At 35.6% G+C, this 23,575-nt stretch overlaps 1 protein-coding gene across 8 annotated transcripts in view; it reads right to left on the bottom strand.

Annotated features, from left to right (window-relative positions):
* The window catches only part of ADGRB3 (adhesion G protein-coupled receptor B3), a 707,424-nt gene that overhangs the window by 380,564 nt on the left and 303,285 nt on the right, over positions 1-23,575 (bottom strand). For all 8 annotated transcript variants that reach the window (XM_025991123.2, XM_072735057.1, XM_025991125.2 and 5 more), the window contains 2 exons: positions 12,589-12,690; positions 12,111-12,217 (listed from right to left, as the gene is read on the bottom strand). In XM_025991123.2, the coding sequence (XP_025846908.1) occupies positions 12,111-12,217; positions 12,589-12,690 (209 nt within the window). The remainder of the gene's footprint in view (positions 1-12,110; positions 12,218-12,588; positions 12,691-23,575) is intronic.

Below are 23,575 nucleotides of genomic sequence, written 5' to 3'. Positions count from 1 at the left end.
CACTAGTTGACAAGATAAAAACAGAGCAGTCCATGACTATTCAAAACAATGAAATATGCAATAATGGGGAACTTTCACATTCCCTGACACAATTACCTTTTAAAAGATATCTAATTAATATAAATAGGCAAATGTTTTCAGAAATTTTAAACATCTACAGATATAGTTACATAACTGTTACCTTTTGAAACAGAATAACAATTACAACAGTGATAAAGCACTTACTGAGAACCTCTAATATGACAAGCATGAGGCAAAATGTTTTACATGAGTTACCTCATTTGACTTTTAAAAAAACTATTGCAGGTTCCATGATTATTCACACATTACAGAAAAGAGTATTGACTTAGTTTGTGAACTGCATTCCTCAGGATTATTTAGCTTTTGAATTGTACTAAGATTTAAGCTCAGGCAGTGGATTTCAGAGTTCCTACTCTTAACCACTACATGCTTAACTGTTAGAAACTGTCAAAATGTTTACATATTTAAAAATCATTCTCAGGCAGCCCTGGTGGCTCAGTGGTTTAGCGCTGCCTTCAGCCCAGGGCATGATCCTGGAGACCCGGGATCGAGTCCCACCTCAGGCTCCCTGCATGGAGCCTGCTTCTCCCTCTGCCTGTGTCTCTGCCTGTGTCTCTACCTCTGTCTGTCTGTCTGTCTGTCTGTCTCTCTCTCTCTCTCTGTGTATCTCTCATAAATAAATAAATAAAATCTTTAAAAAATAATCATTCTCAATCACGTTTGTTTCAAGGAGACACTAAATATTTTTTTCATATGAAAAAAAAGAATACAAGAAGGAAGAGACTTGAAGCAACTTGCCAGGCTGTTGAGGTACTGCCAATTATTTGAGTAATGGTCATTATTTTGGGATGTAATGTGTAAATGTTCTAAAGCTATTTGCCAATATCTATAAAAGACTTTGTAAATAGTGTTATTCGAGTGGAGACAAAATTCTCCCATGGATATATCAAGGATTATTTTTCCCTTAGGTTGTATTTTCTAATTTTCTTTTTAATTTAGTCATTGAAGTAGTTCAAGTTTATAATTTTAATATTTCCTTTAAAAATTGTAATTATCAGTAATTTAGTCTGCTCACACCGTAGCACTCTGTGAGCATCTTTGTTCTAAAGGGCAAGTCTTAAAAGTTTCTGTGTCATTCACATTTAATACTGTTGACAAGATCGACAGTGAAAGGAAAGGAAAAAAAAAACCTGAAGTCTAAAAATAGTTGCTTTTCATAGTTCTGGATTAAGCCTCCTTGTTCTTTATATAGATAGATACAGTGAGGCTCATGGTTTAAAGAGTAGATGTGTTTCTGAAATAACCTATTCTTTTCACTCTATGCCTCCTACTGCCAGCCACAGTTGTCTCTATTGTGTGAATTCTAAAAAAAGGTTTATCGTAGTCATTTTGTGCAAATGACACACTTTAAACATCATTTATTTATATATTATTTTCAGCGTCAACTCCTACAATCCATCTGTAAGGTATATTAAAGGTTCTCACAGCTCTAAGTGGCTTCAATTAAAAGATAATTATACATGAAACTTCTTTTCATAAAACAATAATCTAAATATACACCTTTGCTTTGGTTCATAACTATCATTCTTCTAAGATCAAAGTCATTCATTAGATGATGGTATCAAATTATTTACAGATCTATCTGGTGTCTCCAGGAAAGAGAGATCATCTTGCATGGAAAAGAAAGCATACTTTTTGTTCTACTATACTAATGGTTCTTAATTCTGCCTCTATTTGATACAAAAAGCTTGTTGTATTCATCTTAGAGTTGTCCTAGGGTTAGGAGTTCAAATTTGAAAAGACAATTCTATCATAAATAAATAAATAAATAAATAAATAATAAATAAATAAATAAATAAGACAATTCTTATCTGGAGACAATTTGATGGAGAGATTTAGTCTAGAATCCTTCTGCATAAATTATGTATGTGTTGCACAGAATCCAGGATAAATAAACTTTGGCCAGTGGTATTTGGTATCACAATTTCTTGCCCCAGGAGTTCCTGAAGTGAGAGATAGTATGCCATGATTATGAGGATTCCAATTTATTGTTATAAGAATAAACTGAATCATGAAGAAAACTGATGAAGAAAAGTGTATTAGGGATACACTATGCATAACTCCCTGTAAAACCTGTAAATTTCTAAAGAATAAGAGCATAGTAAATTTACCTAACAGGAAACACACACACACACACACACACACACACACATTAGCATTAGCCTTAATTTTTGGCGAGAATTAGTCAAAAGTACAATTCCTGAGCAAAGAACATGGGTAGATCAGATTTCTTTTCTCAATACCAAATCAGTCTAGAAGCTCTTTTTTTTTAGTCTAGAAGCTCTTATTAATATTCTGACCTGGGAAATAGAATTAGAGCATGCTCTATGAGTTCAAAGCAGTCATAGTCTCAGTCATAGACTGAGACCCAAATTTCCAGGAACCACCTCAATGGGAGACAGAGCATTAAGTAACCCAATATTTCTCTATGTTTTTTTCAATTATATTTCCATTACTTAAATTTCCTAGTTCTTGTGATATTGTATCAGTCAGAATGAGATAGGTTATGCTGTGATAATAAACAACTTTAAAATATCAATGTCTAAAAGGAGAAATTTATTTCTCACTCATACTACATATGAACTGAGGTCCTCAGTAAGGCTTTGTTCATCATAGTCAATCAGGGGCTTAGGGTGATTGAGTTTGAAAGATTCTGCATTGGCAACAACATTTCCAGGCGCAACATGACAAAGGCCACTTTCATACACAGCCCATTCTAGTCACATGTATATACCTAACTTCAAGGAATGAAGTAACACAATCCTCCCACATGGAGGAAAATTAGATATCCCTTAACACAGTTATGTCTTGTGATGGTATGGAACTGGCCAGGAATCATTTAATTTCTTTGCATTCATCCAGCAAAACTTTACCTTTTTTACATTTTACTTTTCTTTTTACATTGTTTACCATTTTACTTCTTTGCATTCTTCTGACAAAACTTCAACCTTAGATAAAATCTACCACTGTGCTTCTTAAACTTTAATGTACATATGAATCACAGGAGGAGCTTTTCAAAATGCAAATTCTGACTGAGATGGTCTGGGACATGGTTTCAAATTCTACATTTCTAACAAGTTCCCAGGTGCTGCTTGCTGATTCTTCTGGTCTTCGGAAAACATTTTGGCTCCAACAAATGCCTTCTCTGCACCTGCGTCCAAGTAGCTCAACTGTGCTAGAGAAAAATCACAACTAAACTGACTAGCTGCACTCTAAGTTCTATTTCAAACCTCAGTACAATACAACTTTTGGCAAACCCTAAGCACACCTGCCTCAAACTATTCTTTATTGTCCTGCCTTCCTCATTTCCGAAAATGACATTACCATCAGCCAAATGTGCTCACTCAACCTTAATGAAGGATAACTTCATCTCTCATCTGGATTACTGCAGTAGGCTTGACAGGTTCCAGTCCTGCTACCCTGTAGTCTATTCTTAGAGAATATCAGATGATGCTCTTTAATTATAATGAATTACAGCATTCCTTACTATTAAAGGCTTCCCATTGTATTTAGAATAAAAGTCAAACTCCTAGCAAAGGTCTTCAAAGCATAGAATTATTTTTTCCCTACTTAGTTCTCCAACTTCATCTCATGACATTCTCTTCTTGCTCACTACCTCTGGCCACTAGATCATCTTTCTCTTCCTTAAAGACTTCAAAGTTTTTCCAAGTAGTATTCCCTCAAATAGAATGTATTCTTATTCTTTGATGCACTCATTCTCTTCACTCTTTGCATGTCTAGATCCATCTCATTTTTCAGGGCACAGCTTTAAATGTTATCTCCTCATAGAGACCTCTATCTTTTTTTTTTATAAAAGATTTATTTATTTTATTCAGAGAGAGAGAGAGAGAGAAAGACTGAGAGGCAGAGACACAGGCAGAGGGAGAAGCAGGCTCCATGCAGGGAGCCCAACATGGGACTCGATCCCAGGTCTTCAGGATCACACCCCAGGCTGTAGGTGGCACCAAACCTCTGCACCACCGGGGATGCCCTGACTTTCTTAACTGAAGCAGTCCCCAAACTTTATCTCCTACCTTGATACTTTGTTAATTTTCTCAACATATCACAATGTGTAGTTATACATCTTTTCCTGTCTACTTTATTTGTATGTGTCACATTCAAGTTTCATCTTCAGGCCCCTGCACTCTGTTGCACATAAAGGTTAGTAGTAGATATTTTTAGAATAAGTTAATTGGTAATTGAATGGATAGATGAATGATTGAATAATAGGGTATATTTTCTTTTATAAAGATTTTTTTCCTTTGACATTAGCCTAATTCTCTATAAAGTATATTCTATTAAATCATCCTATGAATAAGTTTCAAGTCAATGAATTTCAATGGCTAAAACTAACCCTAATATTTCTTCTCCAAGTCACACTAAATCCATAATTTAGGAGAATCTTAAAATTCTCCTAGGTTTTTATAGATATAATTAGTAATACATTTTCAGTTTTAAAAAAGGAAGTAAAATATACCTTGAAAAGTATTTCATTATATATCTATAAAACGGATTCCTTTAAAATTTCCTAGGAAACATTATTATATGTATTTAATTTTTTTCTTTTTTATAATACAATTGAAATTTATTGGTTTAGTATAGTAATTCCTTTAAGGCTAATGCTTTTGCCACTAAAACTAGAAAAACTCTATATAAATTACAGAAATCATACTCCTTAGAGCATCAGAGAGCTATGGATGAAATAAACTAAATTTCCAGAAAAAGGAGATCCTTTCTAAGGTAACCAACAATTTTAGTCATGGGTGTGGGGGTTTGTTAAATCTGGATAAGAAATGAGGGACAGGTGTAACTGTCCCTCTAGAGGAGCTCTAGTGAAGAAAGAGAAATTAATGTTTTTCAGTTGCCCAGGGTTAGGGAAATGTATCAGAAATTTGAAGATCCCTAAAAATCTTACTGGAATTTTTCTCCATGAGACATTTGTAAGTTTTTGAAATGTGTAGGAAGCTGAGAAATTAAGATGAAAACTTCTAAAATGCAGAGTATAATTTTCTCTATCCTTGTTAAGTATGCATTTGGAAACAAATTTGAAGTTGCTTGGGCAGAAAGCACTGAGCTGGTACCTTTTGAAGGGCAGAACTGAATCCAATTTCTCAGTGCTGATGGGATAGGCAAACATAGGCTCTCCATCCAAAGCCTTTAACATACACAGTGGAGAAAGGAGGACTAAACAGAAATAGTCTGACTAAAACTGCAAATCATCCTCAACCCAGATCAAAAGTTGATTGCACTGAAGTATCAGCTCCTCACTGTATATGAATAACAAAGAAAAGGAGGAATGCTTTTAGTGGACACTGACCTTATCTAAACCCTACATGTGCTTTACACAATGTCTGGCACTTAATAAAAGTGAGTATATATGCCAGTTGATGTGATTAATAATATAAGCCCATTCACAAGTTATCCAGATATTAGATTTCATTGGTAAGTAATTTAAAATGACTATGGTTAAATTATTAAAGATAATGGAGAAGAAAAAAGGACAAAATAGTCTCTGTCAATTCTTTGATGGAGAATTCTACAAGAGTTGAAATCTTAAAAAACAAGACAAAACAAACAAAAACCATTTAAAATGTATATTTTAGATCAGAAGTTAGTGAACTCTAGCCTGTGGGTCAAATCTAGCCCATTGCCTGTTGTTGTACAAAGTTTTAATGGACCATTATCATGTTTACTTATTGTTTATGGCTATTCTTGTGCTATGACAGCAGAGTTGAATAGTTAGAATGGAGACTGTACAGGATGTAAAGTCTAAAATATGCACTGTCTTCTTCTTGAAATATACTGTGAACTTTAACATATGAATTGCTTAGAACTCCAATATTTAGTTAACATCTTACTTCTTTTTTTTCCTCCCATCAACTTCTTTAGGGTAGATAGCATTCAATAAATGTGAGTTATTGTTATTTGCTGAATACTCTGTGAACTCAGAATTTTATTCGGGACCACATAGTTAGATAGTTTGGAATTGTGAGCTTGAACTCAGATCCTAAAACTTTAACTTGTGCTCCTGAATGAAAATAAGAGGCTTCTGTCCATTTTAAAGAAAATAATGTTCTTCAACTTTTCCTTGGCATTGTTGAGTTTTTCAATAATTATCTGAGCTCTGGGAGTGAGGGCTCTGACAAACTTGAAATTTGGCAACAAGAACAAAGAGGCATCCAGTGCTTGTCATGAGAACTTAACAAGGGTGTCTACACTCTTCCAGGAGGGGGTCATGTAATTAGAGGTATGTGTATATGAATGCCCAAATAATGTTGCAATTAGTAATAATAATAGTTCACACTTACTGAATGTGTACTATGGTAACAGTTCCATTTAATTGGTCCTGGGTGACCCCATTATTGATGTTTTTAAAGAATTCCCATGCAATCATAATGTTCACCCAGGATTGAGAAACCTCTGATTTAGCTTCTTCTCCCTGCTTTCACCATCATCTGCTGTGTTCCAGCCATATTATATCACAAAAAACCTGCCAGATCAAGTAACTCCTGTATCTCAGGTTCACTTACTTCCACTTAATTAATGACTATTTGAACACAAAAATCATCTGCTAGTTCTCCTGGCTGGCTGGGACATAGTATTGGGATCTTTGTTTCCTAATTGCTCATTAAAAAAAAAACAAGACTTACATATTTTTTTGGCTCAATAAATATCTGTTGTAAGCAAAAACTGTAGTGGCTATTGTCTTTCCTCTAAATAAGCTGCAGTAATAAAATTTATTTTCCTCATTGAATCGCTATATTGTACTCTTTTTAAATTTTTTATATTTTTTAAAGATTTTATTTATTTACTCGCGAGAGACACAGAGAGAGTCAGAGGGAGAAGCAGGCTCCATGCAAGGAACCTGATGCGGGACTCAATCCTGGGTCTCCAGGATCAGGCCCTGGGCTGAAGGCCGGCACTAAACCGCTGACCAACCCGGGCTGCCCTCTATATTGTACTCTTAAGACTAATATAACACTGTCTGTTAACTACACTGGAATTAAAATAAAATAAAGAAAGAAGAAAGAAGTATTATCCTTTTAGGCAGTGTGCTAGGTATTTATGCAATGAGGTATTGCACAAAAGTTGTTAAATGTGAAGAGTTTTATTACAATGGAGCAAAATTCACCTGCAAGGTAGAAAATATACAAAAAAAAAAAAAAAAAGCAGTACATCTCTTCTCTGTCTCTGTCTCTCTTTGTCTTTGTCTCTTTAGGTCTCTTTCCCTCTCTGTATTTCCTTCTTCCTTCAAGCCTCCCCTAAAGGAAGATATCTCTATTTCTATCTCTCTACCCTAATAAACCACCCACAGGAGAAACAAGTTCTCAAACTAGGACTCAAGCTCTTTGACATCCCCTTCCACAAAGTCAACCTTTTGATGATAGACTACTGCTCCTACTTCCATATTTCTTTGTTTGTTAAATGAAGGTTTGAAAAGTAAGAGTTTTAAGGGACAATGACTCAAAAGGGAACATTTATACCTAACTCTTCATATTTCCATATGGAAGGCTTCCACTAGAGCAATGTCTTTGACCTTTATCAATCTTCCATCACTCACTTCCAAGGAAAGAGGAATGACATATGCCTAATGAATTTAGGAAAAGGCATTGGTACATTTGGTTCAACTTTTATTTTAGAACTCTCTACATGCAGAAATATATATCCTGCCAGTTCTATGGAGTCTGTCAGTTCAAGTGTAGGGGAGTGTATGTGTGTGTGCATGTGTGTGTGCATGTATGTATGTGTATTTGTATGCGTATAAAAGAGAGGAGGGAGAGAGAGAACAAGAAAAACTCTCTCAGAGAGAGAGAAAGGAGAGATAGAAAGAGGTTGTCTGTGATTCCCCCCAGGTATACCAGACACAGTGAGATCTGTTTATTTAATCCAGGGAGAGACTGCCTGCCCCACTTTGCCCACAATATTCATTCTTCTTCCTCAAAGAGCTTTATGAGTAACAAAAAATAGTTTTCTCAGTTTGTCCGACTCCTCTACCTGTTTCTCAATGGATTCTAAAATTATTTCTACTTTGTATGGTATGAAATTCAGAAAATATCCCAGAATTTGGAAGGAAGTATTATGCTAATACAGGACTTTCAAGAATCCTATTATAGTTTATTCTACTCTCAATGTTTCAAAATTTTGTGCATTCATTCATGATTTGTTTTTTTTTTATAAATAACAGTTGGATCATGTTTAATTTTATATCTTATAAGGTTTCCAACAACTTCCTGATTATTAGCTTATTGAAATTCCTCTGCAATGGCCAGATAATTTCATAAAATAATGTCATCAATCACTCCACATTTCTAGATACTTTTGGGCTAGGAAAATTCCACATGAGGGATAATACTTATTAATTTCATGTGGTTAAAATTCATGAACATTAAGTCTGGTGTATCACCTGAGAACCCTCCAGCTGCCAGTATGCTCCTACTGATTAGAAAAGTGGCAGAGTCATTCTTTATAAGCATCTATGGAATATCTAGTATATGCTTAGCATTGTGTTCGTTGGTAGAGAAATAAAGATTTAAAAAAAAAAAAACATGGTTTCTGTCCTCAAGGAATTCAAACTAAATGTTCAGTGTGACGGATTAGTGATTTTATATATTAAACTGATTAACAACTTCATTCTATTTACCTCAATTGGATTATAATTATGAGAGTTCATAGAACATACTGAACTAATGTTTTCACTGATGAAAAAATGTCATTTCAAACTTAGTTTATTACATATAATTTTGTAAAATGGGTATTTAAAATATTGTAATCTATGTGGATATGTACATGTATTGTACACGTGCATATGCACATGTAAAAGAGTTGGAAAACATCTACCTATTTAAAGTAATTCTGTGTAGTAGGTAACAACATTTAATGAGTTTTTAAGTAGAAAGGGGGGCAAAAATGAAATCTCTTAAAGAAAACAGAACAATTAAATTGTGAAATAATATTCTACTAAAGGAGAAGATACAGAGACTTCAAAGTAATTTTAGACTTTATGGCATCAGAACTATTTTTTATCACAAGTACTATCTAGCTTTGCTACTCAGACAAAGCATGAGAAGCAACAGGAGTAAGAGTATGAAGCGAAGTTAGCTTTATTTTCATCTCCAGTTGACTTATTAGAGTACACATGATTAAGTTGATGTATCAGGTAAGTATTATTTAAGGCACAGATTTGTCCTATACTTCCCTAAATATGTAAAGAAAATCATGACCCATAGGCAAGTACTAGATGTGTGTATGTATGCATATGTAAGTCTGTGTATATTTCTGTATGTGTATATAAACATAATTCATTTGTGATAATACATGTGACATCAATCTTATATACCCATCTTCTAACCACTCTCCTATCTATTCCTCCATCTGTATCTATTTATATTTTTCCACATGTACAGTTCACATTAATAATATGTTCAGTTCTAAAATTTTACTCTTTTTGAGATAATATTTTAATTTGATGTATTTTCTGTACATGTAAATATTAATACCTCCTGGTTACAAAGATCTTTTAGATTCTGTAAGCATTTCACATATATGGTATATCATCTGCTTTTCTCTAAAATCTCCAGAGATGTTAAGATGATGCTATCAGCTTCATTTTGCAAATAAACCAAGACTTGAGATCACAGGACTTTTCTGAAAAACACAAAACCTGAATTTGCCCTCACTACCAGAATTTAGGGCAGATGGTTTCAAATCAAAAGTTCAGGAGGTAGCATGGCCTCTAGAAAAGATGTTAAGCTTTGGAACAATTGTACCTCCACAACTTTCATTCTTTGCCTCACAAAACTGGATTGTTCTCCTGTAGATTTTCAGATTCTTTGTAAATAAGCCAATGCAGGGATATCCACCTTGCGTATTTTGAGCATTGGAATTGGTTCATCAAAGTGCCCTGGTGCCTGTCTAGTACTTTGTAGGAGCTGAATACACACACTGCTTTTTATTCTATAATATCATGCATTTGATTTATGTATGCCAGTCAGCAAAGGCATAGATGCATTGGCTGTCAAATTATTGATTGAATGATTTCTATGGAATTCACAATTTGAGATCAATTCTTCTATTTCACAGAGTGTTTCTGTTTCTGTTCATTATCAGTTGATCTGTACTCACAGACTGCAAACTCATTTAAATATTACTATAGAGGTGCCTGGGTGGCTCAGTCAGTTGAGCATCTACCTTCGGCTCAGGTCATGATCCCGGGATCCTAGGATGGAGCCCTACATCAGACTCCCTGCTCCCTCTACCTCTGCCCTCTACCTCTGCCTCCCCCTCTCTCTTTCTCTCATGAATAAATAAATAAAATGTTAAAAAAGCAAATAAATATTACTATATAAAGCACTGAATTTAGAAAGTAAAAACTTTCTGCAAACAAGTGATATTTCTTATTAACAAATTTATAAGAATTGATTTATGATTTACTTAATATATGCAATTATTTCCATTCATTACTGGATTAACAAGAGTTGAATATGGATATTATTAGGATTAAATAGACAAAGTTGAATGTCTATAATTAGAGAAAAATTAAATTCATAAGGGCATTTTTGGTTAATCTTAATTCTTAAATATATTGGTCTGAGTATTGACAGTTATTAGTAAAAGAAATTTTACATTTCATATTCTTACATTTTATATCACAAAACAAAGCTACATATTATATTCTGTGTGTATATATATGTGTATATATATGTGTGTATATGTATGTGTACGTGTATACATGTGTATGTATGTGTATACATACATATACACACATTTCAATTTTGACAGAAATAAGGCTCAGTGAAGCCAAATATCAATTACTGATATACACATAAATATATATTATTAAATATAGGTATTTGTGTGTATCCAGCATATATTGACATGTAGTAGGTCAGTATTTCTGTGTAACACCCATATGTATACGTATGTGTACATCTATTTATGTATTAATAATAGGAATAAGGTTCTGAGTAGTTACATAATTATCAATTCAATTACTATTACTGATTTGGTAAGTAAACATATTAGCATTTTGTTTTCGGATTTTTAATGTGATTTTTTTTTGTTTTTTTAATAATCAAGTAAATTTACTTCATCAGTATGAGTAATTATTGTATGAGCTAAATCTCCATCTACAAGGAAGAATCTTCTTTAGATTTTTCTTTTTTTAAAAAAAAAAGAATTGTGTATATATGTGGGTGACAGTAAAAAAGTTAAAAGAAAACATAACCTCAACAAAACTTAAAGTTTTTAAAATTAAACATCATCCTTGTCAATGTTCACCTTTCCAGCTGGTTCATGTCATGATCATATCTGTTATAAACCCCACAATGTTTATTCAGTTTTTATTCATTGATGGAGTTCCTCCGGATTGTCAGGATGAAATGACAATAGTCTCCAATAATGACAATGACTTGCAATAAATAATCAAGCAAAATTTATCTGTGCTCAAAATATTCATACATCATATTTTTTGAATAATTCAATGATGTGTGGGAACAGAGGGGCTATTTTTGAGAAATTTGGCCCACTTAATCTTTTGCAAGTAATTAATTGGTGCAATCACATTGTCATTCTTTCAATGTCTTAATGTCAAAATGCAGGGAGAAATTTGATACCTAAGTGACACAGCTTATCATTTCCCAAGTACTAAAATGTTAAGGAACATAATTTAAAAATGTATGGTATTTTGAAGTCACTCTTATATGCTATTTCACACACAGTTACGCTGATCATGTTATACAGTGTAACTCCTATAGATAAAACTGAATAATAAATTTTGGTCAGGCCTTGTCCCCACTCGAAAAGGAATTCTTTCATTTAAATAGCAGCATCCATAAAAAGTCAAATCCTAGGAATGAAAGAGTTTAGAACTGACTTCTAAAAATCAGCTTTCTGTCACATCACTTTTTCCTTCAGGCATTTTTTCAGAGATTTTGGCTGATTTGATTAGAAAGCAGAAGGTTAAATTCTCACACAGCTATCATGAGAAAAAAGAGAAACAGAGCAAGTACTAAAGCTGGCTTTGCACCTACTGAATGCTGCAAGTGTCTGTACTCATTTGATATGCATCTTGCAAAGCTCGGCTGTTCCCAGAAGGCCACTCCATGAAGGCTGAGAGAGCAGCGTCTGCTAGTGGTGCCTGAGAGTCACAAAGAACAGAGAGAAGCTTTATAACAGAGATTCTAGAAGGCATCATATCATTGGGAGGCAGGCTTAAAGCATTGGGTTTGTACATTCTGTTGCCTTAAAAAAACATGCATATGAAAATATTACGCTGATGATTTTTATAGCCCATGTGAATCACACAGAGAAACCACTGCATTAGCAATAATTTCTAGGTCTCTTCATTGGCTCCATCTATGAAGCACTTTACTAAAATTACTTTATGAATTGCTTATTGGGCAGATTTATCTTGCATAGAGGACAAAAGCATGACTTCATAAGCAACCATGGCATGCTGTTCGTGGATGGTGATAATCGGGTAGGTTTGGGTGGGCCATCATACTTTACCTGTGGCATTCAGCGGGCACTGATTGAATGCCAAGTCACCTGCCGGGGTCCTTTTCCACACCATCGACATCAGATAATCCTCTGGGCATATTTCATAAGGTGCTGCAATTTAAAACAGAGGGATTCAAATGCCAGCAGTGTTTGTTTTTGTAAATATTGGCAATAAACGGTCCTCAAATGCATCTTTCTATCTGCAGAGCTCTTTTATTTTCCTTAACGTGTATCATTTGCTGAAACCTTAGTGATGTCTTTATAAACAAAAAAACCACCAGGTTTCATTTCATTATCTTCAAAATCTTCACAAAAATGTTCTTTTCAAAGTGCTTACTGTGGAGACTTTTTAAAAAAGACATTTGAATTTGCTTATAAATTGAACATTACATTCAAGCATATAAATCAAAAATCTTTCCAATATTCATAATGTTTTGAAATATTGTGCAATAAAATGTTTTCCAATAAACTGAAAGCCATATTAGAATTATTAACTCTAATTGTTAAGACAAGTAAACATAAAGGGCAAAAATATGTAACTTTTTATTCTTCCTCCAAGAGCAATGATGTCAATCAGACTACATCATATAAAAATAAACTGATTTGATCTTTTGGCCTTCATATTTTCAAAAATTCAATTTAATTACTGAGATGATAAAGTTAAAGGGAATTTCAAGAATAACAGACGTTTACCAGAAATATTTTAATAGGAAGCCAAAGGCTTTGTGAAGTCTGTCTATACTGGGTCTAAACACCTTGCTGTCAATACAATTTGCTCCTGGATAGAACATACTCCTTTCTCTAGACACCTACTCTTGTGCTTTTCACACAGAACAGCCATGGATGTGTTCGCATATTTGTTTTCCCTACTTGCTTGGCATCTTGTCTTCTCATCTTTGTATCCTGCACCTAAAGGTTTGTCTGGCACATAGAAGTTGTTCAAAATTGAATAAACAAATGAATCAATATTTGAATATATCAAAACCTTTAATAAGTAAATAAGGACCAAAAAAATAAGTACCTCATAGGTATATACATGAGTGTGACTTCTTGGGAGAGATTTCTTCCTTTGAGGACAATATATGATTTAATCCATGCTGATCATAATCAACAGGCACTGATTCTACTTCCAAATTTATGAGTTCATTAGGATATATTATAATTATTAGTGGGCAAGAATACAATTTGAGAAATTATAATCTTGAAATAATATTTTTTTTTATCTGGGGTAGCAGGGGCAGAAACATTTGCTCTTCGTGGGGGTGGGGATCAGACAAAATGGGCAGAGGGGTTCCCAGCTTGCTAATCTCCATGGTCAGTGTGGAAGAGGGTGGTTACAGGTGTTTGGCTGGTGGTAGCTGATGCAACCCTTCATTTATTCTTCTGCTGTTTCTATTCTTGCCATATTGGAGGGGCTGTCCCTACCTTCACGTGAGTTATATTATTTTTTTGTGTGATTTTTAAACATTTTATAATTTTTGATTTTTGATTTATGATTACTCCACTTCTATTAATCATCACTAGTTGTAGGCCCAGCAGACTCCGTGGCAAATCATGCTCTTGGGTCCTGGGAAAGGGCCAGGCCAGCCTGAGCTCTCCCGTCCCCTGTCACAGCCTGGACACGTAAGACAAGATAAAATGAATGGTTTAAACATGTGGACATTTTAGAACTGAAAGTGACACTGAAAATCACCTATTCCATTTCCTTCTTTACAGATGAGGGCACCAAGGCCCTAAAGAGGCTTGTTCAAGGTGACTGAGCTGGTGGAGGAATCAACAGGACTAGAGTCTAGAATCCTAACTCCTCAGTAGCCTTTGCTTTGACTTCCTGCATATCCTCTTTGCTATTTGCAATTATTCAAGGTAATTGTTCTCATGCTGAGTTTTTATATATATATATATATATATATATATATATATATATATATATATATCATCTAGGTGCCCATTAAAATATTTAGGAACAGTTTCCAATTTAGGGAATCTTCGTTTGGTGGATGGTTTAGCAGACAATTCAACCTTTGCCAGCTCCATTTTCACAATATATTTCCACTTTACCCCACCGGTGATCTCCTAAGGGCCACACCTAATGCACTCATCTCAGTCATCACTCACTGGACTGTCACCACAGTGCTTTATACTCTGACTTCTCCCTCCTCCTTGAGAATACTTTCTTTGGGGTTCTAAAAAGCTATTATTCTCTCTCAGGGCTCCACCAGACACTTGGACAGTTCTTTCTTGGTCCTTGGCCCCTATGTCCTTTGCAGAATCATCCATGCCCAATTTTTTCCTTTGTTAAATGCTTTCCTTAGATAATTTCAATGTATTAATAATAGTAATAGTAATAGTAATAATAGTGAGTATTAAAAGCCTTACATGCATGGACTCATTTAATCTTCCCCAATAATCTTATGAGGTAGAGATTAGTAGTCTCCTTTACCACATGGGGAAATAGGCAACAGAGAGATAAATAATAATAATAACAATTATTATTATTATATAATTAATATAATTATATATAGTTATATAACTATTATTACTTAAGATTAATAATGATATTATTATTATTTAAGATTCTAAACATTCTTTTTATTATGTGTTGGTTCTAGAGGAAAAACTAAGTAAAGGAGTAGATGAATGGAGGAGGAGAGGGATGGGGGGCATCATCACCACCCCTCCCCCTTCAGGGGCCAAGTGTGCCCTTCTGACCTCTTCAACTTATCCAGGCTATGATGGGGGCAGGAGGTCTTAGGCTGGCTTACGGGAACATCCATCCTGTCCCATTTGAATGAGGGGGGAGAACCTCACTGGTTCACTCAGCATGTACCTGACCTGTGCTATGCTTTGTTATAGGGAGAGTCAGTAGTGCATGAGAGCAGCACTCTCGGCCTCTTGGAGCTTCCAGTTAAAGAGAGGAGGCAGAAGGTCAAGCAATTGAACATACCATTACATGACGACAATTATGATAAGCTCTGAAAATAGGAATTACAGAATGTTATTTCAATCTAAAATTTGAAGAACGGAGAAAGGCTTCTTGGAGGAAGTGACACTTTTCTGTGACTGGCTGGCTGCCTGGAGTGCAGCAAGTGCTGTAGGCAGAGTGAACTGTATGTACAAAGGCCTGGAGCAGAGAAGAGGTTGGGGCCTCAGAGCAGTGGAGTTGGAGGGAAGAATTTTAGGAGTATGGAGTGATGGGCTGGTGGACAGGCTAACAGTAGTGCCTGCAGGGACCTACAGGCAGCTACTAAGGGTTAAACAAAATATCAACATAATTCAATTTTTAACTTTAAGAAGATCGGTTTGGGTGATGGACATTAAGGAGAGCACGTGATGTAATGAGTACTGGGTGTTATATAAGTCTGATGAATCACTGACCTCTACTACTGAAACCAATAGTAGATCATATGTTAATTTATTAAATTTAAATTAGGGCAGCCTGAGTGGGTCAGCGGTTTAGCGCTGCCTTCAGCCCAGGGCCTGTTCCTGGAGACCTTGGATCAAGTCTCACATCAGGCTCCCTGCGTGGAGCCTGCTTCTCCCTCTGCCTGTGTCTCTACCTCTGTGTGTGTGTGTGTGTGTGTGTGTGTGTGTGTGTGTCTCATGAATAAATAAATAAAATTTTTAAAGAAATAAAAAAATAAATTTAAATTAAAAAAATTAAAGCAAAAAAAAAAGATCAGCTTGCTTTCTCTGGGCAAAAGGGATGGGAGAGTAGTAGGTAGGGCAAGACAATTGAAGAGGTTAATGCAGTCCTTCAGTGCTGAGACGATGGTGGCTTTAGGTAGGATCTTTAGACTACAGATGAAGAAAGAGGAGGATCCCTGGGTGGCTCAGTGGTTATGTGCCTGCCTTTGGCCCAGGGCATGATCCTAGAGACCCAGGATCGAGTCCCATGTCAGGCTCCCTGCATGGAGCCTGCTTCTCCCTCTGCCTCTCTCTATCTCTCTCTCATGAATAAATAAATAAAATCTTAAAAAAAAAAAAAAAGGGTAGGCACAGATAAATTTAGAAAGTAGTAGACTAAATGATGTGGGGAATGAAGAATATTGCCTGATTTCTGAGCTGGAGAACTGGGCATAAAGTGAAACTATTTATTCTCTAGTATCTTCTACCTTTAATCCAATTTTCATGCCATATTAACAAAGTAATCTCCAAAATGAAGCTTAATCCCATAACTTGCTGCTTAAACCCTTTCCATGGTTCTCCAATACTGACAGGATAAAGATAACCATGCTCTCTGTGTTAAATAAAGGCCCTTCTAGCAAGCTCTAAGCTAGCATTCTCGTTATGGTTCATATTTATACTCCTATACATCAGCTGCACAGAATTAATTCTCATCCTCCAAATATTCCACACCAGGTCACACATTCTCCTGTGTTTCCGTAAATGTGAACCAAAACTACTTTAGAATACGAAAAAGAGGAAAATCATAATAAATGTTAAAACTCACAAACTACATTATACATAGTTTATGACATAATTGAATCCTATGTAAAACAGCTAGTCTATTTTTAATAAACGTACACCATTAATCTATTAGAAACTTTACACTTAATTATTCTTTTTTTGTTCCATCTACACATCCACCTCTGTTCAATATCTTTCTCCTTAAAACTTTATTTGTGATCCTTCACTTTCACTTCACTTGTATTTTATTCCGTTTGTCAATGTTTTTAAACTACAATTTTCTTTAGTTCCATGATGAAATTTGAAATACATTTCATAAAAAGAGTTGCCAGAGCATTCATTTTTCTTTCTGATTTAATCTTGAACCAAACCAATGAAGAATCTATTTGCACCCTAGACTTCCTCATTCCTCTGTTGTGGGTTCAGAAAGCTCTTCACACCTATTGTTATTCTGCCAAAAATCAGCCTCCTTCCCTGCGCCCTTCCCCCACCGTCGGCTGGCTGGTCAGAAGCTCTGGTAATTGCAAGCGTTAACCACTAGATGGCACAGGTGGGCCAACAGGGTGAAATGTTTACCGGGCTCGCAGCTGAAACTGATGAAGTTCAAAATTAAGGTGGGCAGAAGTAGTAATTGTCAGCTGGGGAATATATAGGTCAGCGCCTTTTTAATATATATATATATATATTATGATATATAAAATATATATAAAAATATATTTATATATTTAAGGTACAGTACTTGGGAAAAAAGAAAATTTCTTCTTTTCCAGAAGAAAAGTACGACTTTTAGTGACAAAACCAGCCTCACTTACAAGGCCTTTCAATCAGACATCTTACCTCAACTCCCACCCTCTCCACATTCAGCACCCCTGCCCCCATACACTGACCCCTTTGATGCTTCTCTGATACTCCAGGAAGGCTTCAACCTCAGAGCTTGTACACTTGCTCTTTCTTTCCAGGATGTCCCTCCCTCTCCTGCCCAAATGTCTGCATGGTTTGTGTCTGCACTGCCTTTAATCTTTGGTGAAATCTTGCCTTTTCAGGGATTTCCTGACTTCTCTCAAAAACTCACATACCTTCTGATTTATTCTTATCCAAAATGCCTGTTAACCTTATAACTCATACACCTTTTTTTTTCTAATTTTCTTATTTTGCATAATTATTATGTGTTTGTTTATTGCTTTCTCCTGCTAGAATGTGCACCATGAAGACAATAGTTTTTCTGTTTTATTTCACTCCTAGAGCACATAGTACTTACAAGTCTAGCAAATGATAGGTGGATTAACTATGGACATATGTTTTAAACTAACAATTACCAAATACTTCCTAAAAAATCTCTTTTTCCATTACCTCAGTACTTAAGATGACAGAGAATGAAGATGATTCTGCAAAGAACAGTGGACAGTGTGTGTGAGTGTGTGTGTGTGTGTGAGTAGCAGCGTAGGTAGGAATGTTCACTTAGGAAAAGTAAGAGAGGGAGTTGAACTACTATAGTTTTCTTTAAAAATTAGCAAAAATGGGTTTTCCAGGGTACCAGGTATTGACAAAAGTTGACTTTCATAGGGCTATGACTGACTTGGCAAGAGTCCATGGAATCTTGGCCAGAATTCTCTAGTGTGATCTGTATATATCCAACCACAGCACTCAATTATTAATTCCTATTTACCTAATGACAGTCAGTATGGTCTCCCTCACCCAGACCAAAACACAAAACAAGCAAACAAACAAAATCACAGTAATTTTTAAAACTTAAAGAGGTCAACAAACTTTGTTTTTCTCCACCATCAATTCATAAAGCTTTGGATTCATTGTGCTTCTCTCCATTGTAGATGGAGAGACACAGTACACAAAGGAAGATGACAGGGGAATCACAGATTCAAATTTGCAAATTTGCAGGATTTTCAGCTTTTTAGTAGCAATGTCAAATCCCACTTCTGCTTTAAATATTTTGACAAAGGTGATTTGGCATTCATTGAAGATTATATCCATAAAAAGTTTAGTCCAGAAAATAAGTGTACTTGTGCTCATACCAAAAGCAAAACAGCCTATATATTATAATACAATTTTATTTTTTTCCATCTTAGGCTTGTGAAGCCCTGAGGAGGAAACTTTTTGGGCTCTCAAAAGTGCCACTTGTGGAATTCATTCATTCCACAGATATTTACTAAGCACCCATAATGTGCCAATTACTTTATAAGATACTGCACAGGAAGAAAACAAACAAGAATAGTCAAGGTCTCTCAACTTCCATGATGGTGATGGAGACAATAAGGGGAGAAATTATAATACAGTGGGACGCCCACTGTGATCTGAGAAGTCCTGGCTGCTCTAGGAATACTTTAGGGGAAAGTATGTCATTGGAAGATTCCCAAAAGAAATTTCCAAGTTGAAGTGTAAAGGATAAGTAGGAGTTGGCCAGTGAGGAAGGGAAAAGTGTGCCTTGGGAACCACATGTGGGAAGACCCAGGCAGCAAGGAGAACCTGGTATATCCAAGAAATTGGGAAAACTTCAGAATGGCTAGAGGACAAATTTGGGGATAAGTAGAGGTGGGTAATTATGGGAGTGGGAGGGGTGTTAAATGATAAGATAAACTAGGAGTTTGACTATAAGGGCAAGCAAAATTTGTTACAATGTGTTGAATGCTATACATGCAGTTTGGGGAATGGATTGAAAGAAAGTGAGACTAAAGTCAGGGGGCCCTATGACAACCTAAATGGAATAGTTAGGGAAGGGGCATGGTATCACAGGAAGTGGAAACTGGAAGGGGGTGAATTTAAAAATATCTAGTACAGAAAATGCGCTCAGCTCCATGGCTGGACATAGGGGGTGAAGAAGAGAGAGAAATAAAAGATGAAAGTTGGGTTTCCAGGAAAAGTGCTGGCTGTGCTCCATCCAGCTTCAGTTAGAGAGGGTGAGGAAGATACCAGTTGGGAGGGAATATGCTGAAAATAGTTTTGAGTTTGAGGTATATGAGCAACTCTTGATATTATCGAAAAGGCAGTTGGTTACAGAGCTAATGCTCAAGACAAAAACGTAAGCTAAAGAGACAGATTTGTGCTGTTGTTGTTTCTTCAATGCTATGTATATTTTGTAAATTAGAAAATACATAATTAGCTTACATCCCTATGCTCAAAATAAAAACATATTATTGTAGGGCAATATGAAGGGCTTTTTAAGCCTTAGCAAAATGGAACAGCAACTCTGTTCATCAGCTGAAAGATGCCACTGTTTGCTATCACTAGTACGAAGACTATAAAAACCCATTTGTAAGATACAACGGTACTTGAAGTCACAAGTATGTAGTTAGCATTCTGTCTTAAAACAAGGTAGCAATTACCTAGTGATTAGCTGTTAATCTGTCTATTCAAACTGATTTTCTGTCTCTTAAAAATAGCAAAAATTATACAGGGCTTAAATCAATTTGATGTGGAAAATTAGTTTTCACCCCTATGCTACAATTTCAGCATTAAAGAGAAATTGATTCTACACTGTAGAGTTGGCATGCAAGGGAAAAAAGAAAGAAAAAGAGAAAAAGAGAAAGAAAAAATTAAAAAAATGCACTACCCATGACCCCAATTTCAGATTTCACTGGCTGGCAATTCATTAATTCTGATGTTTTGGGAATTCCCTATGCTGAGGGACACAGAGGTGAATGAGATAGTCTATGTGCTCACACAGCTTACAGCTCTAATTTCAGCAGGGAACACACTCATGTAAAGAATTCATGGTGCTGCTTAGGTCTTAGGGGAAAAGAAGGGCGCTTATCGAACGTGTTTTGTAATAACATTTCTCACATAGAAATGGTTTTTATCAGTGTCAGGTTGAAAGAATGTACAATTATAACAGCAATATGCACGTATCACTATGACTTAGGCACTCTTTCAAGTGCATTACATTTTTAAATTCATCTCATTCTCATAAGAATGAAGTAGATACAATTATTAAATCTCTTTTTAAACATGAAGAGACTAAAGCATAGAGAAATCACTCCACGAGGAGGTGGTCCGTAGACCCTTGTCAATCAAACAAGTCTCTCAGTCCATTCTCTGAGAATCTTACACTCTCAGCAAGCATTTGTTGTAGTGGTTAACAAGGCATTTATATATTTTGCAAGAATTTGTCTCTAAGTCTCGAAGGTAGCAAACCATAAACTCTAAATTCATTAGCAGACAATGTGTGTTGCATTGCCTGTTTGAGGACTAGATAGTGTTCTTTACATACACACCATGGAAAAAAATCTGATTAACCTAGTTTTAATCTTGTATTGCAATTTAAGCAGACAAGGTCACTCTAGTTCCAACCTGTCAACAAGATTAATTTTTTTAAAAAAGATAGCTAACACTAATTGTGAGGAATAGTTCTTTTTTTTAATATGAGGAATAGTTCTAAATAACTATTTGCTAACTTAATGTGAGATAGTTTTATATTGGGGTACACTTGGTGTTTCTGCTAGAGAATTGCATTCATTTGCCTTTTCATATTAGCGTAGGAACTGTTGAGGATAACTGTGCATCATCACCTTTTCCAGGTCATGGAACATGTAGAAAATGGTAACATTTGGAGGCACACTAGGGTAACGGGCAAGACTACTCTAGGCTGGAGGCCGCAGGCCACAGCCTCCTGTCTTGCCAGCTGCCCTGAGGCCTTCAAAATCTCTAGGACCAATCCTAGCCTGACAGGTGGCTATGTGACAGCCTCGAGGAGCTCTGATCTAAATATGGGGCTGAGATTTAGGGAAATTGAGTAACTTACTATAAAAATACATATTTTTCTTACCTCCAACATCTCAATGACTTATTTCTAAAGAAGGAAGGTTCATGCCACAAATTGCAACTACAAAATAAAAATAGCATATTGTGCTAAAAATGTCTATTCAAATTCTACTTAGGTAAACTAATAGCATTTTGAAAGAGTAAAATGATTATAAAATGTAAGGCATTACTATCATAGTCATTTTGAAATTTGTATTCACATACTTTTACACAAATTATTGTATTTTCTATTGTATATTGTACTTTATACAAATGGTCCAGTCACAACGTTTATGATATGGAATAAAAACATTCAAAAGAGCATATGATATGCCTAATGGCCTACATTCAACTAGGTTCAATGCAGAGGTGTTTTGGAAATCTGAAAATAGATAACTCATCTGTAATGGGCTGGAATTCCAGTTAAGAGATATAATAATATACAATAATAAAATATAGCAATATATAATATGGGAAGCACAAAGAAAATCTATAGGGGTTCAAAGTAGAAAGCAGTTATGAAATTGTGGGAGAAATAAAAATGATTAAAGGAAGAGACACTTTTAATGGGCTGACCTCCCAAGATGCTTCCATGTTACCAGGCGAAGAGGGAAGCAGGACTGGGATACTTGGGAGCCCAGGTGAATAACAGTGCAAGCAACAGAGAGTAAGGACAGAATATGTGCTTCTATACCCAGTCACCAGGGATGGGATCCATTACGCTATGTAGATGTTTTATCTATAAATGAGTAGAGAGTGATGACCCTAGAAAGGAAATCAACTGATAGATGGGGATACTAGAATCCCAGGGATTCCAGTATGCATTGAATAGGGTGAGTAATAAGGAGCCACAGCACTTTTTTTTTTTCTCTTTGAACGAGAGAGTCCATGACGAAGGTCACAAAAAGGGGAGGATAATCAGATAAACTTATCTGGAAGAGACTAGAAAAGGTGGCTTTTGCAATAATATGGGTATTGGACAAAGAGGCCCTGGACTGGAATTATTTAATAATTATAATTACCTATAGCATTTTATAATTTCATACTTGAAATGATCCCGAGCACAAATTATTATCCCCATTTTGCATATGAGGACACTGAGGTCCAAAGCCAAACTTTGACTCCATATCCCAGGCTCTTTATGTTGCACTGCCCTTCCCCACTAGCAGGCGGTGTTCAGAGGAAGAGAAAGCAGGGCCACTAAAGAAAGATTTCATGGAGGTGGAATCCATCATGAGGAAAGGTAAGAATTAGAAATGACTTTAGCTGACAAGACAGATTTGGCAGTCAGACAGAAAAGCTCTCCTGCTGACACTGAGGATGATCGGCTATCCCAGGTTGAAAGCTTTATCACATGTTTGCAATGGATGAGGCATAAAGATGCAGATTTGTGGGCACTGTTCACAAGTGATAGTTGAAGAGAGAGAGGAGGAGAGAGAGCAACCAAGAGCACCAGGGCAGGATCTTAGGTTTGTTCACAAGTCAGGACATACAAAGAGTGGGATATAAGTGAGGATGATAAACATTAAGGACTAATACTAAAGTTTAGTGTCTTGTAAACTTTAAACCCAAAGAGTAGTTTCACTAATTGCATTAATTTTTAATTTTAGTAATTTAGAAATAATGAAGTGGTTCCTAAAATAGGTTTCTTTTTGTTATAAAAGCAATGTCAGGTGAAATGAAGAAATAAAGGATAGTAAAAAGTGCTGCTTAAATTTTCTGTTTTGAATTGAGAATGATCAGCATATTGCCCAATATTTCTAAATTGGACCAGGTAGGGTAATATAAGATTAAAATAAATTGTTATTTAGGTTTCTGCTGTGACAGAAGCTGTGAG

Source organism: Vulpes vulpes, chromosome 1 (genome assembly GCF_048418805.1).
Source record: "Vulpes vulpes isolate BD-2025 chromosome 1, VulVul3, whole genome shotgun sequence".
Lineage (NCBI taxonomy): Eukaryota > Metazoa > Chordata > Mammalia > Carnivora > Canidae > Vulpes > Vulpes vulpes.
This window is presented reverse-complemented; position numbering and strand designations above follow the sequence as displayed.